Source organism: Thermobia domestica, chromosome 18 (assembly GCF_964235325.1).
Source record: "Thermobia domestica chromosome 18, izTheDome1.hap1.1, whole genome shotgun sequence".
NCBI classification, from domain to species: Eukaryota; Metazoa; Arthropoda; class Insecta; order Zygentoma; family Lepismatidae; genus Thermobia; species Thermobia domestica.
The window spans coordinates 44,946,984-44,965,338 of NC_137471.1; the positions used below are offsets into that span (position 1 = coordinate 44,946,984).

An 18,355-nucleotide genomic window follows, 5' to 3' on the forward strand; every position below is an offset into this window, starting at 1 on the left:
TTTCCTGTTAGTATTTGCATGATACAAAATTTCAGTGTTTCTTGTGTATCGGTTTGAAAGCTACAGTATATTCAAGGACATTTCAAGATAAATTGTCCACCTTGTATGTACACATCATATACGGGTCATGCAGCACTCAGGCCGTATTTGCCTGCCATATTATCTATGTATACACGCATACAAATGCGCACGTGTGCACACACACAGATAAAGTGATCATAATGAGCGCAGATCTTAAGAACCATACTATTTCATACAGCTACATAGAGAAATCATTATTCAGATTAAAAACAAGGAAAGTAAAAAGCTAACTGAACGATTTCAATCTAATCTTTGCCTAGCAAAATAGCTTTAATTCAAGTTTACAGTACATTTGACGTGTTAACTTAAAAGTTTGCAGGAAGCCTCATAAGGGAAGTTAGCATGCATAAAGGCATGTTCATTACCTCAAAATTAAGATTGTTATATCGACCTTCCATAATACTGTCTGTTTGCTGGTGAACTATCAAGATGCTATTGAAATCAATCATTAAAGTTTGTTACTTTTAATCAAGCACGACTTAAATACCCTAGTTACCACAAAATGATATCGCTTCGAGCTGATACAGCAAACTTGACATAATACTACAAAATCAACTAACTTTGTGCCGGTAGAAGTCAAAATCGTGCTTGAATTTTCTTTGGTAGAAGCACCACGTGCATATGCAAGCCAATATTAGACTTGAATTATATTTAGTACGCCATGAGGTTGAATGAGATACATAAGGAAATCATGATGATTAGTTTATCTAACTTCTTGAGCTCCTCCGTGGCTAAGCGGTTAGCGTACGCGCCTTTGGCGTGGGAGACCCGGGTTCGATTCCCGGCGGGAGCTCATGTGGTTCGGATTCCACGTTAATCAGTAGGTCCACGTCTCATATAGCCTCGCTGCTGAAAGGGACGCTAAACTAAAATCTACTTATCTAACTTCACAAAATCCAGTTCACATAAGACTTCACATAGAAGGAGAATATTCTCAGTACTCCACGTTTTTCAAAATATTCTAACAATAATAATCATATTTCATTTTCTATACGCAATTGTTCATGTCCAGTATAAACTCTTAATTAGTAAAATACTGTTTACGAGATGTTGTTTAGTGTTGAGTAATTTGTAGAACAGCAAAGCATTGTTGATGAAAAGAAGTACTTTGTAAACCAGCACTAACCTTGTTTAGAGCCGGCATTAGTCTGTGTACTTTCTGGTTACGTTTTATATGAACGTATGTAGGGATTGTTTACATATAAAATAATACTATTATACGATGTTCTAAACAAGACTAGTTCCGGGTTATAAGGCACTTCTTTCCATCAACAAGCATATGAATCATAATGATTTAAAGCTGTTTTTTCGTGATAATGGGGAGTAATACGACATTCCTTATTTCGTTAAAATAACTTCGTAAATACTATAAAATCCTGCAGAAAAAAATTAAAAAGTACTATAAAATACTATAAGATCATGCAGATATAAACAAATATTGAAAATTATTTGCTTTATAATATATTTTGTTTTTAATTAAAAGAAAATTGGGTTCAGAATTGTTAAGTACTTTTAACAGCATAGTTCTTTACAATGGGACTACTAACAGTTCACATAAGGCGATTACAACTTGAAACGACTCTCGACTTTTTCCCTTACTATAATTAATTATTCCATTTAAACTATTTATTTATTTGTTTGTTTCTCAGTTGTAGAGATTTAGGGGCATGAGTACCCATAAAATATCTATATTGTGAAATACAGGGTGTTTCAAAGCACCACTGACAACATTTGGGAGGTGATTCCTGACACCAAGATAAGACAAAAGTATAGACCAACCTCTGTGCACAAATGTTTCATTTCGGAGTTGCAAGCCGCCGAAAACATGAAAATATGAACTTTAAAGGTCCATAGCTCCAAAACTATGGGACCTACCATAGGCGGGTCAAGATTTCACTTAGGAACTAATATGTGCGCTATCCAAAAATACAGGTTTCAGAATCCTGCGGTACTTCCGTAACCATTTATCTAGAGGTAGTTGGTGAGTACTTAAAATTATATTCCATAGCCAAGCTGCCTCGATAAAAATTGTTGCGTGAGTACCTTAGGATTCTGAAACATGGATATTTGGATAGGGCTCGTACTAGTTCCTAGGAGAAGTCTTGACCCGACTACGGTGGATCCCATAGTTTTGGAGCTATGGAACTTCATTTTTTCTCATGTTTTTGGCAGCCAATAACTCCGAAAGAAAACTTTTGTACATCTAAGTTGATCTATACTTTTTGTCTTATCTTGGTATTAGAAATTACCTCCCAAACGTTGTAGGTGTTGTTTCGGAAACATCCTGTATAAAATGTTTGACGCACGTGAAACCCACATCTGAAAAAAATGAAAAAAATGAAGAAAGAGAGAAAGAGTGAGTAAATAAATAAGTAAATAAAGAAATATGTAGTGCTTTAAAATTAGGACTAATTATACGTAAGTCAGTGGTTGTGTGTAAAATGGATTCTGAATCAAACGCACTTTCGCATTGCTTGCAAGTCAGTTCAAAAAAAAATATTAACTGATACACGTTTGTTTAATTATTCATCATCATTGTTTATTTAAAAGCTGCTTTATCATAGTTTAGTTCTCTATTTCTTCAACTACTTAAATCAAAATCACAACTTTTACATTAATTACAATTTATGTACATATGAAACATACAACAATAAAAATCACAAACATTTAAAGTAAATTAACGTTTTCACTCGTCTATATATTTACCTTTAACTTTTCATATTATATTATATTATACAAAGTTATAAATAATAAATTACTACATGCGTAGCTTTTTTTCTTTTGTTCACAGAAGTAAAATAGAATTTCAAATATAAAGATTTATATTATGGCTACACTGCACTCTTCCTAAACACCAAAACAATTTAGAATGAAGTTTTTTGAGTATCAAAACAATATGTCACATACTCAATATTGAAAGACAAACTATATAAATTGTCAATATTGTTAACCTACCTGTAATTGAAGACTCAATATTTCTACTGTTAATTTTGTACTAACAAACACGAAGTAACTTTGTTTGAACGAAAATATATATATATATTTATGCTGAAAAAATATATATAGTCTCGAATCGTATTGTTCCGAATATAAGATGATGTTTTCTCTTCTTTTCTCTCAAAATGCCATTCTGAAGACCAGTTCGGTACCCGTTTTATATGCGAACCCTAACATTTAATCATAATCTAAGCTAATCTCAATTAATTAAGGCAATTTATCACTTGTTGCTTAACTTGTAAGTTAAAAGAAACCATCTTTGAGTAGTTTTGGTTCAAAATACAATATTCAGATCATTTACCGTAATTACCTTTGTTGCGAAATTTCTTCAATATATCACGCTAATAAACGTGAGGCCATGAACTTCAGAATTATCTTATGTACCAGTTTACAATGTGCCATACATTCAGACCAATACGATAATCGAGTTAAGACAATAATGTAACACTGGGTTTTTATATGCAATTTATATTTGATAATACTAGATTGTACCATACATGTGTAGAAAATATAGTGAAAAAGCTCTATAATAAAGTAATGTATAAATTCTCCTACATCTAATTTTAGCTCTACAACTATTACTACTAATTTTAGCTCACACGTATGTACAGCTTACTAGCTGTATAAAATATACACAAGAAAAGTACACAATATGACAACAAAATTGACAAAAATATACAAGTATTTTCTTTCCATTACAAATGTACACTGAGTAGCACAATAAGTGAACATGTACACCACAAAACTTGATAAATTGTTTAGTTTTATGTAACCATACCAAAATTTTTGTGCATAAATGAACATATTTGTCTTAATTATATTATACAAGACGCTTTTTTAAAGATTTTATTTGCTTAGTTAAAAATATTTCGTAATCAAAGAGTTTTAAACGTTATTTCTTGTTATTCAAAGTATTAAGACACAATACCAGTTTGAACTGGATGCAAATTAGTCTTATGTAAGCTGCACTTGCAGATATGAAACTCTTGCCATATAATAAAAGCATTCAAGGATTGCGATCTGGTTTTCTAAAATCCAATTCCTCTCAAATTTAATCTTAGTTTAGGCAAGGTATTTCTATGAGCTTCTCTTGTAATATAATTGCTTATGTATTCCAAAAAAAAATCCATAATTGATATTGTATTTAGAAGGATATCAATTTGTGTATAATAATCATAATAATGAGTTTAATTAATTGGATTGAAAGCAAGATATTTTAATTTCTTCGGTAACTAGAGTATAGATTACACTTAATGCAAAAGCATAAAAGTAGATAATTTTCTAAGTACATAATTAATAATCAATATTTAACAATTTTGATTACATTAACGAATTATATTAACACAAGTTTTATTGTGAGTATAATAGCAGGATATTGATCTGAATTCCGTGCAGCTTTATTATACAGATCCTTAGTATAAGTAGTAGTAGTAGTAGTAGTAGTAGTTGTTGTTGTTGTTGTTGTTGTTGTTGTTGTAAAAGAAGCAGGAACGGGTTAGAAGCCCCGCAGGAGTTGGTTGAGTTTTGTTTTCGACATGAAATGGGCAAATTAGACTTGCCCAAATTTTTCTGTACATTTTACAATGTATGGATCCATATAGTAAAACTGCACCCTGAATTCGTCATATAATCAAGTTGTATTCTGTATTATTTTTTAAAAAAACAAACTTACTGTAAAAACAAAAGCAAGAACAATAGTGTTCTTCGCATTCTTCGTCAATCCGAAATTTGAACTGTAGTCTAGCTAGATGCCTTATCAAGTATCTTGCTTCTTGATACGTTTTATTTCACTTTTATACTTTATTTTTACGATAATGTGTTATATATAAATGTATTGCGTTAAGAATTTACATTAACTTTTGTAATTAAATAGTTCCAAAGGCAATTCTTGTGTTTAAATAAGTACTTCCGAAATGTATGACAAACAGGTAGATGTTAAAAAATGTAAGGCTAGTATAAGTTGTACTGCGTTTAAGATGGGCAGTGCTGGCAGTATTACGCAAGATCTTGTAATATGTGCGTCAGTTCATCTAGTTGTATTTTCTCACATATATAGTATGCGTTTGTGTTTGTAAAATGTTAAAAAAAGAAATGTATTAACAATGAATTACTACAGTTCTTATGTCATTGTTACATTTGTAAAAATATATGTCACAGTAGTTAGATAACAGTATTTGAGATGCAAAACTGAGCTGAGCGATTTTATTAGCCATCTGATGACAAGTTGTGGATGTAATCCTACTAGAAATATTTTAGATAAAGATGTTTGATCTCGTTAAAGGGGGATTTCCATATACCCTGAAGTAAAAAATGAGACCTAGCTAAATCTCTTTCTTGCTCCCGAAATTGGATTAATACAAATACGAAAAAATACTATCAGAACTTGTTAAAATGTACGTTTTTCATAACAAAATACGTTATTCCTTTAAGAAAAGAAAAACATATTTTCAATCTACTCGGATATTTCAAAATGACTCAAGTTGTTAAATAATAAACTGAGCTCCTTTATAAAAGTACATTTAAACTATATAAACTCCCAAATATTTTTTCCGATGTACGATATATATTGCATGATTGTCTATAAATAAATACTGCAACGACCTTTTACCTCGTTAACCAAATAGGGAAGTTTTGAGGCTATTATTCCTCAAATACAGGATTAATCAGAGATATTTTTATCCTTGACACTTGTTATCAATATTCATTACTGATGTGCAATGTTTGTATTTCATGAACTTCTACATTTTCGAGTTGTAAGCTGTCTACAAAATCCAAAATGAACGCACAAATGTTTTGCAGCGCTCAGCTCAATAAGAACGCAATATAAACATTGATTGTTCTAATATAATTTATTTTTCTGGTTTCATGTACTTTAAGCACGGAATATTATTTCAAGTACACTAAATGTAAAGTAATCTGCTTCATAATCTAAAAAGAATATCAAGTATTAACTTATGAGTATTTTGGTTTACGTAATTTTACACAACGGAATCGTAAGTATTAAGCTAAGAGTTGACTTATTTCGGAAACAATCTTATCAGGACGAAGGCAGTTTTAAAACACACAGATAAAAGTTACATTAAGGTGCTTTAAATATTAATAAATGGGATAACAAAGTATGTAAGGCTTAAAATGCCTGTTCGCCATGCCTAAAATTTTACTATGAATGACTAAACTTTCTCTTCTTTTCAGAATAAGATGAGTTATGTCCTATGAGCATCCTATTTCTCAAATCTTATGAACATGGTAACCTAGTATTATGGAACCATTTGGTCCATCTTAATTGGTAAACTCTTGTGTAATACTTGACATTTAAATTTCATATGTTATTTTTGAAGTTGTGAATTGTTTGCTTTAATAAAGCAAATTCAGAACTTTCCTAAATATTTAACTTAGAACAGTTCATTATTTTAACATCCTATGTGTTCTACATTTATGTCTCTTGATAAATTTAAATAGATTAAAATTGGCGCTTTTTACATAACAAATAAATATTCTATATCAATCGAATATCAGTCCTGCCTAAAGCATGACATACCAGCTCAAAGATTATGTTTATAAAAATTAATTTCGCAATAGGAAACCCATTATCACTGTTTTAAGTCAATAATTGGTTGCATCAATTAGAATTTCGAATTTGAAATCTTAGAATTATAATTTACACGTTAATGGAAATATGTGGATGATACTCTCTTTCTGTTTAGGTGTGAGACTGAATTGTATATATTGCTATTTAAATTCCATAATCCTAATATAAAAGTGATCTTTTTTTTTTATTTTAATATTTATTTATATTAGAATATCATTTATCAAAAAGAGAATAAACTTCCAAATCTACTACAGGTACTTAATGCTCCATACTTATATTTTCACATCATGTAATCTTCTATGTATCTTTTCAGTTCTATCGATTTTTTTCATAATTACAATACAAGAATGGATTGCCGTCCGCAGAGGAACGTGGAAATGTATCAATCAAGACTTTTTCATGGTTTCTCCTTCCAGCTCTAGGGTGTATTTGGTGATTTGTGAACGCAATAAAAGTTCTCTTTTAGTGTGTCGAAATGTAATGTGAATACCAGGACTGTAAAACAAGTGTACAATGCCAAAGACCTTCACCCGTTTCGGCCTTTTGAATCATATAGAAACCACTATATAATTCAGGATGTTAAAATAACAAACTGTTCAAAATCCCACAAGCAGGATAGTATTCGAAACATTTTATTATTATTACAGTAAATAATTCACAACTTAATAATACATGGAATTTACAAATCAGATAGCACATTTGGTTTAAGGAAAGTATTATGATTCGCAATAAACATTCTAAGCCTATTGAATAGATATAGGCTGAGGTGGTTGTACGCTTTGCATTTCTGTTACTCTTGTGTGTTGATATTTATTGCCTTCACTCTGATGATAAACGCAAAGTTGTATCTAAAGTATATATTGACTGGTAACTTTCCATCTTTGGAAAGCAGTTTAAAGTAAGATTCCACCTTCTGTTTTCATTTAAGATTGGCTTTCTTTCATTTGACTTCTATTAAATATTTGTACTTGTTGTGTATGATAGTAATTGCTCCGAGAATGTGCTTTGATTTTATTTGGTGTGTTACTACAGCATATTAATAGTGGTCCCTGAAAAGCACTAGCATTAAAAAATATACTCCATTGTTTCAAGTTTATAAAAATACAAAGCATATTATGTGTAAGCAACAATGAATTTTGATAAATTTGCTAAGCAAATCTACAGATAAATTAAAGAAACGTTTTGTGAGGAAAGAAACAAAGAGCGTTAGTGGAGAATGAATAAGTTAACCAAAACTCTTGAGCTCTAATGTTATAATTTGTTTCCTTTTATATTGGTAAGTACAATTCTGAAATTATTTATTTTTACGTTAAAAATAATTATGAAGCTTATTCATAATATTCATAATCATAAAATAAAAATAATTGTTAGCTCCATGATATTTGTCATGCTACTTCCAAAGATGAGGAAGATGTATTTATTCGCCCTTTCAATTATGAATAGCCTAGTTTCTAGATTTTACATTTCAAACAAAAGAATTAGTGTAATAATAATAATAATAATAATAATAATAATAATAATAATAATAATAATAATAATAATAATAATAATAATAAAGGTAGAATATCGAGCGGTCCTGCTAAGTAGTATCGATAATTTTGTCCCTTGCTGTCATAACAAAAGCAGCTCTGTGCTTGGAGGCAAGATGCCATCTGCTATTAGGGTAAAGTTAAGTAATATAACTGTCAATAGAACTTACAAACGTACATCTGTGTACAAGTTTACTGAAACTGCTAAGTGTTAGTAATTAACATGATATTTGTGTAAATGAAGCAAATATTTATAATAAGTACATCCTTATTTTCTCTGTTGTGTTTGCAATTTCCTTTCCTTGCAAACATTTTCTCGTTTCACAATACCCTTATGATTAGCAACACTTGCATTGCAAAGGATTAAATATTTTGATAAAGGGTCACCGCAAAAGTCATGGCAACTATTACGAAAATGAGAACCAAGAAAGAAATTCTGAAATACGCAAATGGAAAATTGGTACACATATAAACGTTACATGTAAAGAGTAGAATAAACATATATCCCCACCAGAATATAGCACGAGAAAATGTTTAAGTCGAATTACACCATTACAAACCGTTACAAGTACAATTATAATTGCGGTTTGGATATTTCCAGAAGTTCCCCACTTCGTTCCCATTTTTGCACAAAAAAAAAAAAAGTGATTTTTGCGATAACATTCGTACAGCTTTCCAAAGATGAAACAGACATACTGTGATGTCAAGCCTGCTCATACTGATTTAGAAGATGCCTTTGCGGCACCGTACAAGAGGTTATGATGCAGTTCGCAATGTATTCTACTGAAATCCATTGGATAAGCAGTGAGCGAGCTTAGCTGTGTTAACACGCAGCCTTGGAAGCGAGGATCGAAATTTTACCTCAAATTAAAAGCAATATTATATACAACTAGGTACATAGCAAAATACTAACTAAAATGAAGCTTATCTAGAACAAAGAACTGATTTTCAAAAGGAGACATATTCATTCATACAATATTTTTCGTGGACATAAAAAACTTGTCTGAAATAGAAAACACTATCTTATTAGTGTTGCCTTACACTACAATAACATAATTTCAATGATTTTTTATGCTTTCCTATTGTAGACGATCAATATTTTGTCTCCTGAAAATTTGCATAAATGAACATGGAACGTTTTGAAAGTAAACTTATCAAAATTTCATTTTGATAGTCCTACAATAAGTAGGAATTGATTTAAATTCAGATACAGGTTATAAAAAAAAAGCATATTTACTTTGTCTACTAGAGAAAGGAAACTAGAAATTTAATTTTGATATGTTAGATACTTACTATTAAAATATACAAAGACTATATGCATGTAGATGTATGTATATACTTCACGTACTTGTTGATGTATTTCGTGCTTTTGTGAACACTGTTTAGTCCTGAGTTTTCTGATCTTCTAAATGTGTTAAAAATGAGAATTCATAAACAGATTTAAGAGTTAAATATACACTAAAATTTGTCACATAGTGAAAAATTAAGTGTAAATTATACAAAACTATACACTTAAAACACTGTTCCTTTGTATCATAATTGTTCTTAATCAAGCAAGATAATATTATCCATCTTAGGTCAAAATTAAGATGCCTTACTAATGACATTTATCGAACTGCCTTAAACTATAAGAAAGCGCGATAGTAAAACTCCAGAAAAAAAAAAGAATATGTTTAATGATAGTAACGTTAATCTCATGACTTCGAATAGATTTGTGAAAGAAATATTATTGCCAAGGTTATTTATATTATTCATCTAGATATAATTTCTATCATAAATAGCTCAAAGTCTAAATACACCCTTTGTAATCTTTACAGCATTGACAATATTAAAAATTCAAGGTAATAGTTTACAACGTTATTCTACGTGGCGTTACGTGGCTATTCTGACATATTGGAAATCCCGTATCATTGTAGTATATGTATTATCGGCACCTTATTATGAAAAAAGTGGTTACAGTACATGTTGGCAACCAACAATGTAACAAGTTATCCCCTCCCCTTCCATTAAATAAAGAAGCAAGAATACACATAATACAAGGATACTATGGAATCTCCATGCATACAGAACTTATCATTGGAAATAAATCTTCGTACATACACATACCCTCCGTCGCTAACGCGCCTGCTCATCGCTTACGCTCAGGCTCTCTTGCTGCGCTCCTGCCCTGACTCGGTTAGATAACATTCATACTTTTAGTGGCCACCTAGCACAAGTTGCTCAATGTCTTTTGCACAATTGTTCTTATCGCGTATATACACTCAAATCCTCCATGTTAATTTCTGCATGCATGGAGAATCCATACCCGTGTATTATGTGTATTCTTGGTTCCTTATTTAGTGGAAGGGAAGGAGGTAACTTGGTACATTGTTGGTTGCCAACATGTAATGTTACCACTTTTTCATAAGGTAACGATAATACATATACTACAACGATATGGGATCTCTACGTATGCTAAAATAGCTACACCAGAGTTGAAAAGTATTAGGAAATTCAAGACAATACATACTCAGATATACGGGTTCAACAGATATACAAAGTGTACAAATACTGTATGAAGCAATAAAGCTAAAATAGTTGCTTTGAACACATTGTATGACTGACACTTTAGTTCTCAATCACCAATACGTTGTTCCTAACATGATTTGTTCAATTATTTGTAATGCTGTATCTAAGGCTTTATGAATCATAATTATTTACATTTATGAATTATCTTTATTTTTCCACATATTTATGAAATTTAAACATAGTCTTGCTTCGTTTTATTGACAATTTTGTATAACTATTTAGTGAACTTGTATCCCTTCATTTATACTTAGCAGAAAATTAATCTTATACTACCTGTGGTAGACTTAATAAATCTTCGATAAAAGAGAAGTCAATATGTTTCAATTATGTAGAAATGTTCATGGTTATTATATTATTAAGTAAAGAATAGATTTGTAGCATAACATTTCCCACAAGTAACCTTAAATTTAATGTTATCTACATTTTCCGTAATATAAGCCTCATTTATTTAGATATTGAAGACAATTAGGCTAATATGAAATTAAAAAGTTTTTAAAGAAGGATTTTACTTAATGTAATATCAATGTAGGTTAATTAGTTTCGAGAAAACTTAACAATATCACGTATATCCTATGAGTGGGTTCAATCACTAATTAAATAAATAGGGTACAGTATCTTCTCATTTCGTATGGTCGATGAATATTTTTTCTGCAAAAATGGTACATGGATCATTACTATGTCAATTGGTCAGTTTTCTGTAGAATCAACTTCACTTATTTCGTGCTTTGTGAATATTTCCATTTTAATCATTATATTATTTCTTCATATCATTGATAAGAGATATATGCAGAGAGAACATATCCGTTCATACAAATTTTGTAGGACCTGGAAGAATATTCTTCTAGGAAAACTTACCTGGATCGTTAAAATTATATTATCAACGCTAATTATACTGGTATATAAGGCAATTTTAACAAACTTATTTCTGTTACATGACCAAAATTTTCAAGTCTCCTAAAAAAAAGATTGTATAAATGAATGTTACTTCTAAAAGTAAAATTATCATATACATATGCTACAGGCAATAAAGTAGGAAATTTAGCCCATTGTTAACAATGACTCGTCCAAATCAGAAATAGTTTAAGTTATCAATAAACTTATATTCTTCTTTGTGATGTAAAGGTATGATAAAATAGGATTGTATAAGTCTGGTTAATCTAAGGTAAGTTATAGTAGATTAACTGAAGTTATTACCTAAGCTAGAAATACATTTATTCGAAGAAACTGGATGTCACTCAATAGCTTATAATCAATCTATCCTAATCTTATCAATCTCACTGTAACCTAACTTACCTTATTTTACCCAAATTTAAAATAACTGTTCTGATCTTCCCTTGCCACTGCTAACAATGTACATATTTCATACATACGGAGTAACGAGTTTCAGTAACACATATACTTTAAGCAGAAAAACAAATTACTGAACATATCACCGTTTATTTTAAAATAATAACTATGTGACAGTTTCGCCAACTAACTGAACAAATCGGCTTCATCAGATACTGACAGTGTCTCATGAAGCCAATATGTTCAGTTAATTGGCGAAACTGTCAGTATCTGATGAAGCCAATATGTTCAGTTAATTGGCGAAACTGTCAGTATCTGATGAAGCCAATATGTTCAGTTAATTGGCGAAACTGTCAGTATCTGATGAAGCCAATATGTTCAGTTAATTGGCGAAACTGTCAGTATCTAATGAAGCCAATATATTCGGTTAATTGGCGAAACTGTCACATAGTTATTATTTTAAAATAAACATTCCTTCGTTCAGTGATTTGTTTTTCTACTTGAAGTTATTTGAGACAGCAAAGCCAAGTATATACTTTGTTTTCGACATATAGAAAAATGAACTCTTTGTACACAAGAAAAAAAAGCATTGAAAAATCTAATCAATATTATCACATGCTAGTAACACTGTTTATTTTTCTTCTTCTTATACTTCAGTAAATTAATTCTTATATCCTTTGTACACAATCCTTTATCTATATAAATATAATTACGATCAAAGCTGTAAGAATCTTATAAAGTACAAAGCTATGTTAACTGAACACAAATATATATTTTTCAGACTATTGATGTTATTTTATTTATTAACTCAACAAAATTCGACATTTTGAACGTAAGAATACAGAAAAAAGATAATTAAATTACATTAATATTTTCTTCCCATATAAACATTTTTCACAATATGTCAAATACAAACTGCAATTGCAATGTTAAGTTTAGTCTTTGAACAAAGTGACATCGACGCACCCTAGCATCCACAGCTTAATGTACACTCGGTGAGTTGGATCTCAATGGTCTGCTCGAAAGTTTGTAGTAAGGTAACTTGAAGCTAAATTAATAAACACAGGGTGCATAATATCACTAGAAAGCACTGTTTCTTCACGTACATGCAGTAGCGGTTAGTTATTTTGATCAAGAAAGTTTTTTTCCCTTTAATTTACATATATTTATATATGTATAAATCACACTAATGACTCTTATCATACGAATCTTTGTTCTGGTAGCCATGAACATAACCAGAACCATCCGGTACGTCCTTCCGTCCAGAAATTCCTTTCCCTTTGCCTGTTTCATCAAACCGTTGCTTATGCGATCCTGTGTAACGACTCGCATCTGTTAATCGATCTACTGTAGAGCTCTTCACTGCAGCCTGGAAGTACAAAGACAGTTATTTCAGCAACTTAATATAAGAACCTACAATTATTATTATTATGAAAGCTCATGATATACCGGTGAACAATATATATTTTTTTTCGGATTTGGCTATGTAACATATTGAAGAAAACGTGCTTAATTGACTCTTGAATACATGTAAATTTAGATATGTTTTCTGTCTCAAACTATGACTTGGACATTTATTTGAATTCCCGCGACATATATAGAATGATGTTGACTGGAGAAACCATATTTCAAGACTTATGTCCTATGGTTTTTGTAGTGGGGTTTTGCTTCTTACTTCTTCGTTACAAGATTTGAGTTAGGGAAATGTTGGAATAGGGTAGAGTATTTATCATTTAATGGTAAATTGCAGGCTTATGTTTGGTTGGTAAATAAGGACTTGAGGTTCAGTGCCAGTTAGAATGATAATTATAGGAAGATGAAATGTTGTTTGTGATTACTATGGTGAATTTAAAATAGTAACACGACTTATTTGTGATTACTATGGTGAATTAAAAATAAAAACGAGTTGTTTGTGACTACTATGGTGAATTTAAAAAAGAAATAAGTTATTTGTAATTACTAGATGAATTTAAAATAGAAACATAAGTTGTTAGTGATTACTATGGTGAATTTAAAATAAAAATTTGCGTTTCGATCCACGATAAGACATATTACTATATTCAAATAAGAGAAGTGAAACAATGGGTGATATGCATAAACTGAGATTTGCTCACGATTTTGAGATTAATCTCAAGGTTGTATGTATAAAGTGCGGGACAACGTGACGTCATTTGAGTTTAATCTCAGACACCTGAATAAATGGTCGGGACTTATGAATCACACTGATTCCTCACTTTTTGTATCCATAAAGTTGAGTATAATCTCAACTAGCTGAGATTAATTTACAAATTTCGTGAACTACGTCAGTACCTGTCTCACTTGTCTCACAGTGAGTGAGAGTGGATCGAAATGGTTGAATTTATGGATGTGGAGTCAAGAAGAAAAGTGTACAAAGTTCGGAGAGACCCTGGTGTGCATGACTATAAACGTCTATATAGATTTGGAAAACAAAATGTAAAATGGGTGGCACAGTATTTTGTTGAGGATTTACTGGAAACCAGATATACTTATATTGCTGGAAACCAGATGTGGGGCTCTGAAAAATAAGAAAATGAGAGATTTCTTGCGTTATATTGGGGACCCTAGCTTTCAAACTGGCGTTGCAGAAGATATTCACATTCATCAGTCCATAGTATCAAAAACTATATGGGAAGTTGGGGCAAAAATTAAACGAAAAGTTGAACAATGGATAAAATTCTCCTGAACCGCTGCAGCGCTTCAGGATCGGAAACTGTATGACGTGAAAAATATAAGTTTCTCGTCGTTATTGGGGTAGTGGACTGCACATACATTCTTATCAAGAAACCTGCTCAACATGAGGATGAATATACTAATAGAAAAGGAATTGCGAGCATCAAAACCTATCACGTTGCACTCTCAATGATAAACAAATGCAATAAATAAAAAAAAGACATATTAAAAAATAAATACATAAATACATGATGACATAGGGAGGAATCACTTCTTGTTCTTTAGCAATTCATAATGACGACCATCTTCAGGTCCCCGGTGGCCCGTCTACTTCTGGTTTCAGTATGTGCGCTATAGTACTCTCTCTCTCTCTCTCTGTATAATTAGATGTTACATTTTATGAGAAACAAGATTGCACTTGATCATTGCTTTTCTCTCTTATAATTTTGGAGCTACTCAAATTTTTTGTGCTCATTTTAGAACTTTGACTCCCATTCTTTAACCTCTTTTAAATGTTTTCAGGAAACCGAGATAGCCATTAAAAAAAAATCCCCGGAAACTCTTAATATCGTTGCATGAGTTAGCACTTCAGTTTTGTTTCCTTATCACAAATGCAAAAGTGTTCTTTTTTTCATGTTATCCAATATAAATTAGCTCCTCAAAATGGAAACAGAGTTGCGGCCGGATAGTGCTAAGAAGTTAGTTGTCACTGTTTTATATTGCTGAAATGTTCAAACGAAAGTAATCATAGTTTAATACATCTACTCCAACAAAAAACAAAAATCGTGCTTTTGTGCTGGATAAATAACGCTACCGATTTTAATTTTACTGACATATTTAGACTTGCTGCACACCTGTAAATTCCTAGTTTAGAGAAGGAAGGGAAATAAACATTCCCGCCTTCATTACGTCATTTCTGTATAAAACGTCATCAAACCCAAGTTCACATGAGACGGAACTGCAAGTCACAGTGAGAACAATATAATTTGCTATTCGTTTATATATATATATCAATTACGAGTAAGAATTCACTTGTAGATTAATCTCATTCGAGAGGTGAGATTATACTCACTAGTTCTTACTCATCTTTATGGACATCACGTGGTAGTGGTGGTGGTGGTGGTGGTAGTAGTAGTAGTAGTAGTAGTAGTAGTAGTAGTAGTAGTAGTAGTAGTAGTAGTAGTGTTAGTACGAGGAGGAGGGGTTATAGTTCAGGGCTTTCGGCATCCATGTACATTATGTATGAAAAATGATGTCCTTCGGCGATCATACTACCCTGGAAATTGAGGAGGAAGAACGAATGGGAAAGGAAGGAACCAGTCTGGGATAATTATGTTAGGTACCATCCCGGCAGTTGCCTGATATGAATGAGGAAAAGCTAGGAAAACCTCATTCAGGATTACTGGTCTAAAAAAAGCTTTTACATTATTTCGACCGAGTGCTCACCAGCAATCCGAGTGCTCGCACCAAATAGTAGTGGTAACAGTTGTTGTTGTTTGGAATTAAAGAAATCACTCTCACTACTTACAATCACTGCTAATAGATTCCTCATATTGAGCTGCTCGAAAAATTTAACTTAATTTATATAACTCGTAGTACATCAAGTTGAATTTGAATATAACTTATTAAATTCCAAGTTAATGTACTTATGAATTTGTAAATAAATAATAACTATCGCTATATCACTATATATTGCGAGGGGTGGTTATTATTTAGAAACAACAGTAAGCAAAAAACTTAGTACTCACCGCAGACTAAATGTTCATCTAAGAAGCACTTTCGGAAATTACTATTTCCATCTTCAACTTAGCAATTCGAGAAAGAAAATCTAAAAATGGGCAAGAAACATAGATTGGCAAAAAGCCAGGTTAAAATTATTAATATAGTTTTTCATTCCTCCTTTTTTTTTTTTTTTAACCCATCCATGTTTCTTGTTTATTTTTAGATTTTCTTTTTCGAACTTCTAACCTGAAGATGGAAATAGTAATTTTCGAAAATACTTCCTAGATGAACATCTGATTTGCAGTGAGTACTAAGCTTTTTACTAAGTGTTGTTTCTACTAATTACTGCTATTTATTTTATTTAGTTATACGTATCTTACCGTAGCTCCAGTAACTCCAGGCGGGCCAGTGCCTGCCATTTTGTTTTTAATTTCTTCTATATCCACTTTTTTGTTTTTCGCCAAGTCATCCAAGAACTTGAGGTAGTCGTCAAACCCAATCTTTTGAGATCTGAAAAGGAAAAATAATGGTATTACTTTCGGAACTAACTGACGCATGATTACAAGTAAATTATACTTGGGAATACGTCTAACTATTTAATAATGCCAAAATGTACTCAATATTTCCCCTTCCCCTGATTTAATTTCTCTATCAAATCATCAGAAAATATAGAAAAAAAAATGTTATCGGACTACAACAATTATTCCTTAAACCGACTAACATTATCACATGTTTACGAGCTTGACTGTACATGTAAGCAATCTTACACTGGCATGATGGAAAGAAACATAAGCTACTTGAATCAAAGAACATTCAAGAGAAGTTAAGGAAGAACAACTAACCACATCAGTCCTGTCAACATATCTTGATGCTTCAAAACACCTAATTACGGAAATCAAATAACTTTATCGAACTAAATCTTACATTAAAAGAAATATATATAAATCGTCTCTTAAAAACAAAAAGTTCAAGTTCAAATATAGACAAAGGGAATTCTGACAAAAATGAGACACCATTATTAGTAGCTACTTGGAACAGAAAAATCAGCCATTTGGAACAGAAAAACCAACAAAATAATCAGAAAAAGTTACAAAAGCTCTGGTTTCTTAACTATCGCAGTGGTATCAACACAAGCAGAAGAATTTTTAATGAGTTCTACTGAGTTTGGTGCTGTTTTTTGCAGTTCCATTAAAGAAGATGCAGTACACCGGTAATATTTAAATGTATTGAATTGAATTGAATTGAAAATGCCTTTATTCATGAGGTGAGGTTCAGCCGTAGGCTGCTCTACCACCTAATCTCAACAAAAGTACAATCAGGAATGTCACATGGGAATATATATAAAGATATTATACACGTACATATATAACGACAATAAACATATATCGTTTAGTTAACTACAAACTAATATTATATATATAATGAAGAAAACCAATATGAAGTAAGAATATAATAGTTGTTCAGATACAATAGGCCTAATACTTGTCCTCTATACTACAATATGCATACAAAATTCATTTTTTTGCTGCAGTCTAAGGCGTAGGTGTTCAAGCTAAGTTTCTGTTGATGTAAAAGATGATTCTTTACCTTATGTTTGAAGGTCAAGAATCCTTTGCACTCGATTATATCGGAAGGTACTGAATTCCAGGCTCTCACAGCTGAAATAGAGAATGATTTCGCTGCTTTTGTTAATGTATGCCGCGGGATGTCAAATGTACGGGAACGTTTTGTTTCGTATGGGTGGATTTCATTTCAGAACGTCAGCTTACTTTTAAGATATAGGGGACCATTATTGTGTATGACCTTATGTATCTGGCAGTACAGATGCAACAAACGCCTCCTTGACATTGTTAGAATGTTGTTTTGATTTAGTAAGGGCAGTATATGTTCA

At 31.5% G+C, this 18,355-nt stretch overlaps 1 protein-coding gene across 3 annotated transcripts in view; it reads right to left on the minus strand.

The window, feature by feature from the left end:
- Window positions 1–3,384: 3,384 nt before the first annotated feature.
- Window positions 3,385–18,355, minus strand: part of LOC145675504 (tubulin polymerization-promoting protein homolog) — a 118,479-nt gene continuing 103,508 nt past the window's right edge. For all 3 annotated transcript variants that reach the window (XM_081745955.1, XM_081745956.1, XM_081745954.1), the window contains exons 3-4: window positions 16,845–16,974; window positions 3,385–13,420 (exon numbers count right to left, since the gene is read on the minus strand). In XM_081745955.1, coding sequence (XP_081602081.1) covers window positions 13,238–13,420; window positions 16,845–16,974 — 313 coding nt within the window. In that variant the 3' untranslated portion in view covers window positions 3,385–13,237. The remainder of the gene's footprint in view (window positions 13,421–16,844; window positions 16,975–18,355) is intronic.